This window comes from Parus major, chromosome 5 (genome assembly GCF_001522545.3).
Source record: "Parus major isolate Abel chromosome 5, Parus_major1.1, whole genome shotgun sequence".
NCBI classification, from domain to species: domain Eukaryota; kingdom Metazoa; phylum Chordata; class Aves; order Passeriformes; family Paridae; genus Parus; species Parus major.
The window spans coordinates 4,260,016-4,272,598 of record NC_031774.1 but is presented as its reverse complement, the minus strand read 5'-3'; the positions used below and the strand labels follow the sequence as shown (position 1 = coordinate 4,272,598).

Sequence of the window (12,583 nt, the reverse complement as noted above, 5' to 3'; positions counted from 1 at the left end):
CATTTCATGAATCTGTGGCATTTAAATTGATTGAAAACACTGAACTTTGAGCATCAATTTTTACAATTCTCCAGCCTATGATGAAGCAAAGAAAGCAGGCAGTTGTCAGAAAGGCCCTTTCTGTGTGAGTCAGTATAAATGGCTTATTTGAGCAGCTAAAGAACAGCTTGAATGAGGGGGAGGGAAGTCATCAGGTAGTATGAGAAAAATATTTTAAAATTTGACAAGAGCCATTACAGAACCATCAGTTTTCAGAAAAGCTAAGGACGTAAGCAAGCAGCAAAAACTTGAGGGTTTTTGGTTTGTGGGCGTGGAATTGTTTCACTATTAGTTTTTGATTGATTTTTTGAGGGGGGAGGGAGAAGTCCTTTGGCTTTAATTTCCTTAAATTTAGTTCAGTTTCAAGGATGTCAAAAGACATACTTAGAGACTGAATATTCTAAAGCAATCTGTTTTCAGTGAAATATCTGTTTTGGTTTAAATTCAGATTTGTGTGTTGGAAGTTTGAGAGACAGACTTCCCATGACACTTCCCCTGTGCCAGCAAAAGAGAAGCTCAAGTGTAGCAAAACCAGTATTTCATATTCTACAAGAAATAAAGCATGTATACATTGAGCCTTCTGAAAATGCTGAGTCAATGCATCAATTAACAGCATTCTGAAGTTGTGTGTATTTCTCTGAACTGGTTTGCATGCAGTCCACTTACAAACTCATGATGACAATTCAACATTTCAGCAGTATTCCCTGTGCATGCATTACACATCAAGGCACAAAGAAAAAAAACCTGTGGTCCATACAGTCCCTATATAGATTCTCTACATAGGGTTTTTATTGCATGTCACATTTTCTGAGAATACATCCTAATTGAAATGAATAATCATTTCTTACCAACAGAAGTCAGTGAACTTGTTGAATTTCTGGTGGCACGGTTAGAATGTCTCCTATGAGGACTCCGAGGCCTAGAGAGAAAAGTGAGCAAACAAAAATTATGGATTATGGCCCAAAAAAAAGGTCCTAATTACCTATTAAAAATTAATATTAAAAAAAAAGCCCTTTGATTAAAAAATAAAGACAAAAAAGCATTTATTGCAGTTCCTCTCATCTTCAAACAACTGGAAAATAGAGGAGATTGCAAAAAGAAGGAACATTGCAGAAACTGATCTGACAAAGGAGTTCTAAAATTTGCTATTAATCTCATCCTCTGTGAACCTGATTTCTCAGAAAAAAACTTACATTTCTTTAGATTATTACCATGACTTAAAAATCATGTTAAATAGTATATAGCAAAAAAAACCCCAAAAACAAACAAACAAAAAACCCCACCACCACCAAAACAAAAAGACCTTAGTCTTTCTGAATTGTTACTGTTTCTTAAACTAAATTTTATGGCTAAAATAATTCCTTAGGCTCCCACATTGACACTTCCATAGGATGTTTCTAAACTGCAAACCAAGTAAAAATCTCAAACAACTGCAGAAATCTAAATGCTGATCCCGCAAAAAAATCTGCTATTGAAGGGCTGCATATAAATTCTGACTCTAAACTAATCTTGAAGTTTGAAGAAGCACACTTTTGAAAATTCAAACAAATTATAGATATATGAAATATATTTTCTGATAAGTTTTTTCCCCGTATTTTAAGTTTAGTGGCAGGTCAATAAAATTAAAGAGCCCAGGTCAGGAAGTATGCTTTATCAGAATAAATATAATAACATTTATTCAACTCAAAACTGAATTGGAGTTTTCAGCTTCTAACAGGATTACTATTTCTATTCAATGCCTTACTTTCACATATGCTTAACCTCCAGGTGGTATCCTTGTCCCACCTTTGTGAATGGGTCCAAATCTCATTCAAAACCCATTGTTCAAAGTAGATATTTAAGTTGTCCAGCTCAGAGAGTGAGGTTGTCAGGCTCAGTATTCCATGTAACTATTCTTTCAGTCTCAATTATATTCCTTTTCCTCCACCCCACATCCCAAACACCACCCTCAAAACGCAAAGGCAATATGATCAAGTCACAGAGATACAGCAATAATATTTTCATACAACATACATTTCAGGGCAATGTTTTAGAAACACAGCCCCTGGAATTTATGGATGGATTGTTAATGTATTACACAGTACCTGTTAACCAGATTTTTATCAATTTCTACATCTGGGGTAATGGCATTCTCTGGAAGAACAATAGAAGGTGTGCTGCGTGTGGTCCCTTCAACAGTCGTGTCCTGAATGGTGTGGGACAAATATAAAAATGTAGTTAAAGAGAAATGCAAACCACTGAACATTGACTCTCTGTGTGGAAAACAATGTGTGTGTCTCAATTTACTTACAAGAAAAAGTAACTGAAATAAGAGATAATAGCTGTAATTTGACAAATAAATGTGAATTAGAGGCCTATAGTTAAATCACTCAAAAGAGATGATGGAGACCTGGAATATCTGTTTTCTTTAAAAAGTTTTAATGCATGCAAGCTAAATTCAATAAGCATGGAGCTAAAGAGAAAGCTTTAAAAAGGCAGACAGTCTGTGTTTCTTATACAGCAAACCATTCCTCTAGTGAAGTACATGTCCAAAGGTTCAGTGAATTTACAAGTTGAATGCAAGAGTGAAAAGCAGCTCTGTATAACAGGGCTGCTTATAAATTAAGCACACAAACCCTCCAAATGATAGTAACATATAATGAAAGCTTGAATAAACACAGTGCTAAGTGTACACATGATACCCAAAACCCCAGGAAATAATTTAAAGTTTTCTTGTTAAGAGCTCCTCATGGTTTTCCCTCAAATTACTTGGAAACTTGTATTTTTAAAATATTATTTCAATATTTAATAAAATAAAATATAATTTTTAAGCACTAAAAGAAACTGGCAAGCTGGTACTGAATATTAATATGTGCTTGCCTGCTTATGAGACTTTGCCTCAAGAACTTAATGCCACACCTTCTGCATAATGATACCTCTCAGCTGAAGAAAAGGAATCCATTTCCTCTGAGATATCACAAATGGAGATGCATCAAATTGGCATCAAGTAATGTGGATGTCTCATATGTGGTAAGAAAATGATTACTTCTACCCCAAGTACTGTATTCAGATGAAAACCAGAAAAGAGCTGGAGGGAAAGCTTCCTAGCAGTGGCAGTGGACTTTCAAGTGACTTGTAAAATTTAAAGAATAATTTGTAAATTCTCAAATTGTAATTGCTCCTGCTAGGCACTGATATATAAGAGTGTTTTGTTATTTGGAGTCTACAATTTTCTTGAAACTACATCCCAAAGCTTCACAAGAAATTTGTGATGCAGGTAAGAAAAAGCTGTTGCAATAGCATTAATTTAGGCATTAATAGAATGAAGCATGTAATAAATCACAGTTTAGCAAGTCAGTTTTAGACTCTGGAAGCGCTCAAGGCCAGGTTGGGTGGAGCTCTGAGCAACCTGGTCCAGTGGAAACTGTCCCTGTCCCTAAAACAGGGCAGTTGGATCTGGATGACCTTTAATGTCCCTTCCATCCTAAACCATTCTATTCTATTCCATAAGGAAGCTGACTCTTACTCAACTGCTAATGATTCTCATTTTCCATACAACTCCTTGAAATATCTCTCCCAGTGCTGCACTTTATTCCTGTTGAAATAACATATTTTCTGATCAAGTCAAAGGATTCTAGAAGTACTTGGAAAATGGTATCATTTTAAAATACATAGCATAACCCTTCTGCCTCTCAAAGGCAATGAAATATGCCGTGATTTGGACATCTGATTTAGGATTCTTGATTCTACTGTAAATAGCATATTCTTTTTTTTACTAAAATAATTTTTTTTTCAAGCAGCTCCACACTCATAATTCTCATATGAACTTCCTTGGCAAGTTCACTTTGTCAATCACAGGACAGCAGGTGGGGAACATGCCAAGAAAACACTGTGAAAATTTAAATTTAGGAAAAATATCTTTGAAATTTTGAAAATGTTGGAACCCCAAAGCATATGTGTTTCAAATGCACAAGTGACATTTTATGACAATAGCTTGAAAGCGATTTTTAATAATATTAACATTTCAAAATGTTCAAAAGTAACAATTTTGTCAATGACAAAACTTCAGGTGATTCCCCTGCTTTTAGGGTAAAGCAGCTGAATACACAGGCACAGTGTTTATACTGATCTCATGACTGCCAAAATGCAAAAACTTTTGAATGATGTAACATCAGCCTTGAAGTCACTCAAGCCCATTTTAGGACTCTAAAAACAGCTCATTAAAAAAAAAGAGAAAAAAAAGAAACTGCAGCCAAAGCTGGTTCAGGTCAGGCAGAAAACATTAATCCTGGTCAGCAGCTATAGGAGTTCAGCATCTGCACAAGTGAAACCTCATGGCCCTCGTTGTCCAAACCTACATTGTCCAGGAGAGAGGCAGGAACAGCCAGAGCAGGAAGCTCTTTGCAGGGCCAGCTGGCTCCAATCAAAAGGAATTGTTACAGACTGTGGAGTGCTCAGGCTGCTCAACACAGGCCTTGGAAGAGAAGCTTTAACAGGAAGCTTAAGCTGCCTCACAATTGTACAACTGCACAGAAATGAGACAGAAGATTTCCATCATCCTCCCATTTGTGTGCCTTTAACTCTGCTCCCTTGGTAGTTTCCAGATCTGTCTGCTCCTCAGCTATTCCCAACAGTTGCCTCATCTCCTGCTACCAACAGTTCCCTGATACCAAATCTTTGTTTCCTTTTTGTCCTAAGCCTTCCCCCACTAAAAATGTAGGGTAAAAAGTGACTCCACCCCTGTGGCTCAGGTGGGAACTGCTCCACATGGCTGACCAGGAGCTATCCAGTCTTGCAGGGAGGTGTGTGCAGGGCTGAGAGGGTGGCACAGGCAGTTTGGTCCACAACAGAACAGCCAAAAATGAACAGGGATTCACAGGGTGGAGGCAGAACCTCCAGACATTCTGGCTGTTAAGTTCCACCAGGACCTCACTAAGCATACAGAGAATGTGCTTTTGAAATTTTTTATAATCCAGACAAATCCAGATGATTTTTACATTAATGGGATGTTATGGGGAGGAGGAATAAGAAGATAGTCTGCTGAAAGACCTACCATGCCAGACAGTCAAATGATAGACCTTTACTGTATAACACCTGAATTCTTTAAAGCACTGGGGAAAACAAATTTAACAGGAAAAAGAAAGCCCTCTTCCACCTGGCCATATTCTTCAGAATTAATTAGAAGTCTGGACTGAACTTCAGAAGAACAGAGGTTGCTCTAAGAAATACTGAAATTAAAACCCACATTTGTTTTATCAAAATTAATTTGAGACATAGAACCCAGGTCTTCCCATCATGTAAAAACATGATCATACTTGAAGCATGCAGAAAGCTACATGTGATGTAAGGTTAATTTTCTTTTTGTCAGAACTGTTTTGCAATCTGTGTGAATTTGGGCATGCAGGGAAAAGGTGAGGAAGAATCTCCTGAAATAGAACAAGGAAGTTGTTAAGACACCAGAGAGTACTTTAGATGGGATGAAATTCCAGACTTGGAAAATTTTGTTGAATGCTAGAAAACAAATTCAACAGCTTTTAGTTCCTTCTGCTGCCCTCTCCTTGCTTGCAAGTCCTTATCTCACAATAATAAGCTGTTTTACTTAGAGTGACTTACAGTCATGCTGTAGAACTTGACCTGCAGCAGGAGCCAAGAGTGAAAACAGCTAGGAACAAGATCAAATTTTCACAACATTGGCTAGGGGCAAACCTTAAGTAGGTTTATGAGCAGTGAGTTGGTTAAAATCCCTCTACCATGAATTTGTGCTTGAAAATAATAATTTATCTAAAATGAAGCATTTTGCACAGTGAACTGATTCATGAACTATCACATTACCCTAGCTCATTTATGTAAAAGCCCTCGAAAACGTATTACACATTTAATGCCTTTATATTAGGAGGCTGGAAATTTTCATTTCTCACATTTGACAAGAACATTCATGTTTAGAATCACTGATGTCTGCTAGATTTTCATGTGTTTCATTTTTGGGTATGTTTTATACAGCAAGTCTTTTATACTAAAATACTTTTTACATAGGTGAATTTAAAAACCCCAATAAAACCTTGAGTTAATATATGTTATCAGATGGTAGTCTTGTTGAACTTGTATGCAGCTGAGGTGATTATCTTAAGGTAGGAAATTAACACTCAGCACCATGTGCAGTTTAGATGGAAGGCAGGACAAATCAGTGCAGAGCTCACTGCTGACAATATTTTCCTACAAAGTTAAAGTAGTGGATGTTTTCACCTAAAGTCTGAAATGCAGTGTTCTCAAACCCAATGACAGTGTCACATCTTTAACTAAGGATGTGCCAGACTACAAACCCTCTCTTTCTTTATACCAGTTTGCATAAAAATGAATGATTTGGTCAACCTGTGATTTCTTAATCACAGTAAGATTCTTTACTTCAGCTAAGCTAGCAACTGAAAAAAAATCCAACCCCAGTTCATTAAAACATAAAGCTACTTTTTTTTTTTAACTTTTTATTTGGTATAGATTACTGAGAAGGGAGAAGACCCATCTGTTATTGATTTTTGATATTTATCTGTAAAGGAAACATGTAGATGCCACACAAATTTGAAACAAACTGATGAATATGCCTGGGGAGCACCCACCTGCCATATATATATATATATATATATATATATGTACACACACACGTATAGCTCCAGAGCATGTTCAGCTACTGCTGTGGCAAATAAAGCACTGAGAAAGACTTCCAACCAAAAAAGCCCATTTCCATCTTTCACACACATGAGTTACATAACATCCTCTATATCTGTAAAAACATCACTAGTTGTTGAAGTTCAAGCCTAAGTTCTGTTCTCAAACTTTCAAGTTTTCTTTTGTAACATCAGAAAGGACAGTTTAGGACAGCTTTGATATATGTCTGCCTGTTCTGAACCATTTGTAAGCCTCCAGATCAAAATGATAAACAACTGCTTGAGCAATTTAAGTTCTCATCCCTCAGGCTACAAAACATTTGAGGAATTGTAAGGATTTCAACTGAAGGATCATTCATAGCTTCGTTAATTAAGCAAAGCACCCTAATACAGAGCAACAAATAGATTTGATTTTACAAACCCTAAATACACACAAACAGGTTTCAGCCTCAGGTTTCCAGCAAGTGTCAGAAAACACCTTTGTAAGTAAGAGAGCTTACTTTGGCTGGAGGAGAACTGTTGTGCTGGGCCTCTTTTGCTTGTCCCTTCTCTTCAGGTAAGGTTGGCATGGTGGGCAGTGTGAAGCACGTGGAGCTGCAATGTGGACTAAGAGGACCATGCACTGCTGGCAGTATCTGTTTCAAGTTAGCCTGAAGGCATAAGCGCTGGGAGGCCTCGTGATCTGCAGGCTGGGTTAGATGCCAAAAATACAAATCAAATCCATTTAAAACACTATGCTCAAAAACTGAGATCACTTTACAATAACAAACAGTATTAAGGTTTAAAATTAAAAATGCTATCTTGTGTTTTATTAACTAAAGCTTTCAAGGTCAAGTATAACTTAGCAAATGCATTCAAAATAGACAACCTTCCGTTCTTGGTGCTATTTCCATCTCTTTCCTCCATTTTACAATTTTCATTTTGTCACTATGATGTGACCAAACTACCTGCTCTAAATAACCTCTAAGAAGTAAACAGCATCCTGGATATCACAGAAAAGCAGAATGGTTCCAGGTTAGAAGGGACCACAGGTGGTCATCTGGTCCAACCTCCCTGCTCAAGCCAAGTCATCCCAGAACACATGGAACAGAATGGCATCCAGAAAGTTCTTGAGTATCTCTGGTGAGGGAGACTCCACACCCTTTCTGGACAAGCTGTTCCAGTGCCCAATCACCTGCACAAAGAAGACATTTCTCCTCATGTTCACATGGAACTTCCTGTGCATCAGTTTCTGCCCTTGCCTCTTGTCCTATTTCTCAGCACCACCAGCCAGAGTCTGGATCCATCCTCTGACACCTCCCTTCTGATACTGACAGACATTGCTAGGGTCCCTTCTCAGTCATCTCTTCTATAATAAGACTTTTAGTAACTAATAGCTTAAATGCTACAGAGCATGCTCTCAAATCTCAGAGGACCAAAACTGGAACCCTAGAGGGTGGCACTTCTCCTTTGAGCAAGGTGAATTGTGCAAAGACTTGGTGTACCTCTGCCCAAGACAACAAGGTGCAAGATACTTCTGAAGCAAAATAGCAGAAATGCCCGAAGAGGAGAAAAATAACAAACCACTAGTTATTAGCTGAGAAAGTTCTCATTATTAGTATCAAGGGAAGACACTGCATTCACAAGGATAACATCAGTAGAAAGCCTGTACCAAAGTCTGAGGATCAGCAGGGCAAAGCACAAATCAGTCCTTAGAGTGGCAGTGGATGGCTTGCAATACTTACTGTGACACCTGCCCAGGGATCAGGGAGCTGTCCTCATCAATACATCAGTGTGCTCATCAGTAGATCAGAGTCCTCATCAATACATCACTGCACTCCCTGGCGGTGCCTGCAGGTCACACACACAGCTGAGACCCACCCTGGTGTCTCCACTAGGAACTAATGACTGCTGCATTGTAAATTAACCTGCTACAGTCCCTTCCATTTCAGAGATGGGCAAAGAAATGCATTCAGGAACATGCTGGTTTATTGAGGTTGCCAATTGCATTTGTCAAAATACATCTGTTGCTTTAAAATAAAAGCAAAAAGAGGCTAAATCATTCACAAGAAACACTGAAGCAGTCTCAGTAGTGACAAGTACCTCACCTCAGCTCTCACAGAAGAAAATCTGTTTTGCAAAATCTACAGAATGTGTGAAAGCTTTGGACTACAGAAGCAGCTAAGATCCATGCTTCTATTAGGTTTATTTCACATTATGTTGGAAACTTTATTTTCTCTCTCACTTCAGAAGAGGAATACAAGGCCATCTGACATGAACTTTAATGCAGAACAAATAGATTGTAAAAGTGATCCTACACAAGTATTGTGTTCAGGAAAAAGTAATTATATCATTGCAGTTCCTTGATAATAACTCTGAAAAAGATGCAGCACATGTGACATCATTATGAAGACCAAGATACAGACTCTTTTGAACAGTGGGCATAAAGATTTTTCACAGCAGTGTATGCTGTAGGGACAGCATATTTCGAGCTTTTCTAGACATGTTGTACCTGTTACAGGTGTTTTTCTAACCCTACAAAAGTGGTAGTTCATGTTTGTATCATGTATTTAGCCACCTCTAACTTCAAATAAGAGTAGAGGAAACTTACTGTGAATAAAATCTTTTAAAATGGTTATTAAAGCAAAACAATTAAAGTCCCTAATAGGATGGAAAAGACATATTTATGATTATGTATTTGTTAATAAATCCACAGGTTAGACAGATAGCTATAGCACTGAACATTTGTGTGTTTCAACAATTAAGTTTTTTTGTATCAAACCCTGTCACCAACTATTAGCAACACACCAAACTGAGATGGAAGTGATGTAGCTAAAAAAAGTTACCTTTTACCTTTACACAGACTTGCTTTTCATCTCTGTAACAAAATCCTGCCATCCTACACAATTTCTGAGTTTGCAAGAAATCAATTTCAAATTTACAAAAAAAAAAGAAAAGAGAGAGAGAAAATATAAATTTGGCTGTTTATCTAATCCCTCTTAGTGTTTGCCTCATGAATTTATTATGGTTCTGATACATTCAACCCAATGCTGGGTCTGAAAAATCAGGAATGTTTCAGGTCATGGCCAAGGCATGTTTGCAGTCCTACATGGAATTGTAGAAGCTATTGCACCAAAGTGGTTTATTCCCAGTCTTAGCTAAGTTCTTAGCACATACTAAACTTAAAAAAGTAATGCAACTTATCTTGAAACAAGAAAGAGCTATTAAGCACATCAACTTTCAGTTCATTTTTCAGATTCAAAAAGCAAAAAAACTTTAAAAGAAAAAGAAATAATTCAGACAGGCTTGTCTAAGAATAGAAAGGGACAAATCCCAAGCTGTGTTGTCCTAGAGATGCAGCACAGAAAGTACAGCCAAGGGAAAAATGGAGGGTAGAAAGATGAATTTATGCCACCTTAACAACCCTCAGATTTGGAGTGGACTGAGTTCAGGCTGTCTCTGACACAATTAGAACCCTACTCTGATTTACTTACACAGCTATCTTGCAAATAGGAATAAGCTTCAAATCTCTGTGCTGATCAGCAGGAAAATTTCTTCTGACTTTCTGTTTTTTCCTAATACCACTCCAGAAAACCCCAGTGCTGAGGTCTATATTGGAGCAGTGAAAACTTGCACATAATTATTCATGTTCTTAGGCTTCTTAAATCAAACACCATCTCTGCACACCTTGACAGCATCGCTGCAGTCCACTACATTGCCAGAGTGAGGGGTACTGCATATTAGTATGTCAGTATAAGGATGTAGTTCAATTAATAAACTACATGATTTAGAACTCCAAATGTATTAACTTTCAGTCTAAAGACTTAGTTTTAACCTGTGCAGTGTTCTTAGAGTCAGTAGCCCAGATTTTTTTAAGACTTTATGATGCTTACCCAGCATGAATATCATATATTGTAAATGCAAATGGATATACCATGCTCTGCAAGGAGTTCTGCAATTTTCTGATCAATTACTGCCTTCAGGTACTGGTAGGAAAGGCAAAGGTTTAGAAATTATGGAAACTTAAATACTAGTGAATAAATGTTCTTCCATCACTGATGAAGTGACCTTATGCCCCTTTAGTTGGGCAATGAAAACAGCCCCAGTAAATGTCACATGGAGTCAAAATGTATAGAAATAGGGGGCTTTGTGAGAACACTATATAAGAATTAGAGCAATTCTCTACAAGAATTGAGATGCTTATCTGCATCTCAAAAAATGTAGATTGAAAATAAATAAATATCCTTGGAAAATTTATGTCACTGGAAGGTACATTTTTTGTTTTTCAGCAGAGCACTAGGGCAGAGTACAACCTTGGAGCTTACAGAAATTCCCACCTCTATTTACAAAACCAAGTGACAGACTTATTGAACCCTGAGCTAGACTGTGGAGAACATGACCAGCCTGGTTCTAAGCCTGGCTCACCTGCCAGCTGAACAGCCTTTGGAATCATGCTATCAATAGCTTTTCCAGCTTTGTTTCCTTTCCACACACCTCCATCAAAGAAGGAAATGATATGTTAATAATATGTGCAATACAGTGAGGTACCAACTGGAACACCTGTATTGGCCCTGAAGACACTGAAAAGGGAGATGAAAAATGCACCTGCACTTCAAAAACAGTCAAGGAGCATGAGCACATATTAGCAACCAAGGCCCTTGAGATAATTTCAAGATCCTGTTATTTTTTTTTATTTCATTGATCAAGCTCTGTCTGGCTTGTCTCTATCTTATCACAGAATGTCATTACATTATTATGGTGTTTTATCAGAGTAAATTATCGCCCCCAAAACTCCATTCTTTCAGAAGTGGTAAGAGCTTCATAATTATATTTTAAAATTAAACACTTGTAGAGATTAACTCACATGTCACGGGCAGAGAGGATGTGGGTGAAGATCTACAATCTCAGTATGCACGAGCCTTGTGCACCTACAAAATGAGTTAAAAAAAAACACAAACAAATTACCTATCTAATTCACCAAATTCTGCTCATTCCCACACTAAGAGGAGACAATCTAAAGAAAAAAAAAAAGGAAATAAGAGAGGATGGAGTGCTTTTTAATGTTTTGGTCTGTTATTATAAACTTACTGCTTAAAATAGTTAGGAAAAAAATTATCCCCTGAGCTCAAATTTGTAGTCAGATACAGATTAGTGAATGCAGAGAACTTTCTTTTACCACTGTGTAGGTTTAGAGTACAATCTCCAGGAAATAGAGATCTGGGAGCTCTATTCCATAAAAGGGAAAAGTATTTAGAGGCCCTTGGCTTTCAGTGTGTTCTCTCTGCAACTTATTTTACCATAGTAGAGAAAGTTAAGTATAATCAGTTAACTTCCCCTGGCTGAGTCATGGCTGGGTCCGTGTCAGTGAAGGCTCAGAGAAAGGTGCTTTACTCCATCTCCACTGACAGCTGGGCACCTGACCCCAAATCCTCTGTCATGTCTCAACAAGAGGACATCAAAAAGTGCAGAAATAAATAGTTAAGAAAGCATTTTATTAATACTTCTTGACCTCATGCTGTGTGTGACTGAGTCTCACTTGTCAACAACAGGAGTTGCTTGCTCATGGATGCAGCTGAACTGCACAATTCTGAGTGGCTTTTTGTAACTTTTTTCTTTGTTGCCCTGTAAAGTGGTTGTAAAATGTTACTGCATTAATAAGGTATCTTTCTGCACTTTTTGTACAGCTGTAAAAATATACGGAATTCATGTAACATTTTGAATTAGGTTTTGCAGCTTTGAAGTACTTAAGACCTAGTGAACTTCTTTCAAACAAAGTCTGAGCAAAACAGGCTGGTTTTCATATATTTGTACCACAAAAGTGTTTTCAAAGACAAAGCATGATTATAGCTTAGGATACACAGTTTGTTGGCATACATTAATGAGCCCCTAAAATTTTAAAAACTCAACAAAACAAACACTCTAAAAAC

General features: G+C 37.5%; 1 protein-coding gene across 5 annotated transcripts in view; it reads right to left on the bottom strand.

The window, feature by feature from the left end:
• The window catches only part of IRAG1 (inositol 1,4,5-triphosphate receptor associated 1), a 61,254-nt gene that overhangs the window by 23,516 nt on the left and 25,155 nt on the right, over positions 1-12,583 (bottom strand). For all 5 annotated transcript variants that reach the window (XM_015631864.2, XM_015631876.1, XM_015631863.1 and 2 more), the window contains exons 3-7: positions 11,521-11,584; positions 8,402-8,507; positions 7,178-7,366; positions 2,124-2,224; positions 888-958 (exon numbers count right to left, since the gene is read on the bottom strand). In XM_015631864.2, coding sequence (XP_015487350.1) covers positions 888-958; positions 2,124-2,224; positions 7,178-7,246 — 241 coding nt within the window. In that variant the 5' untranslated portion in view covers positions 7,247-7,366; positions 8,402-8,507; positions 11,521-11,584. The remainder of the gene's footprint in view (positions 1-887; positions 959-2,123; positions 2,225-7,177; positions 7,367-8,401; positions 8,508-11,520; positions 11,585-12,583) is intronic.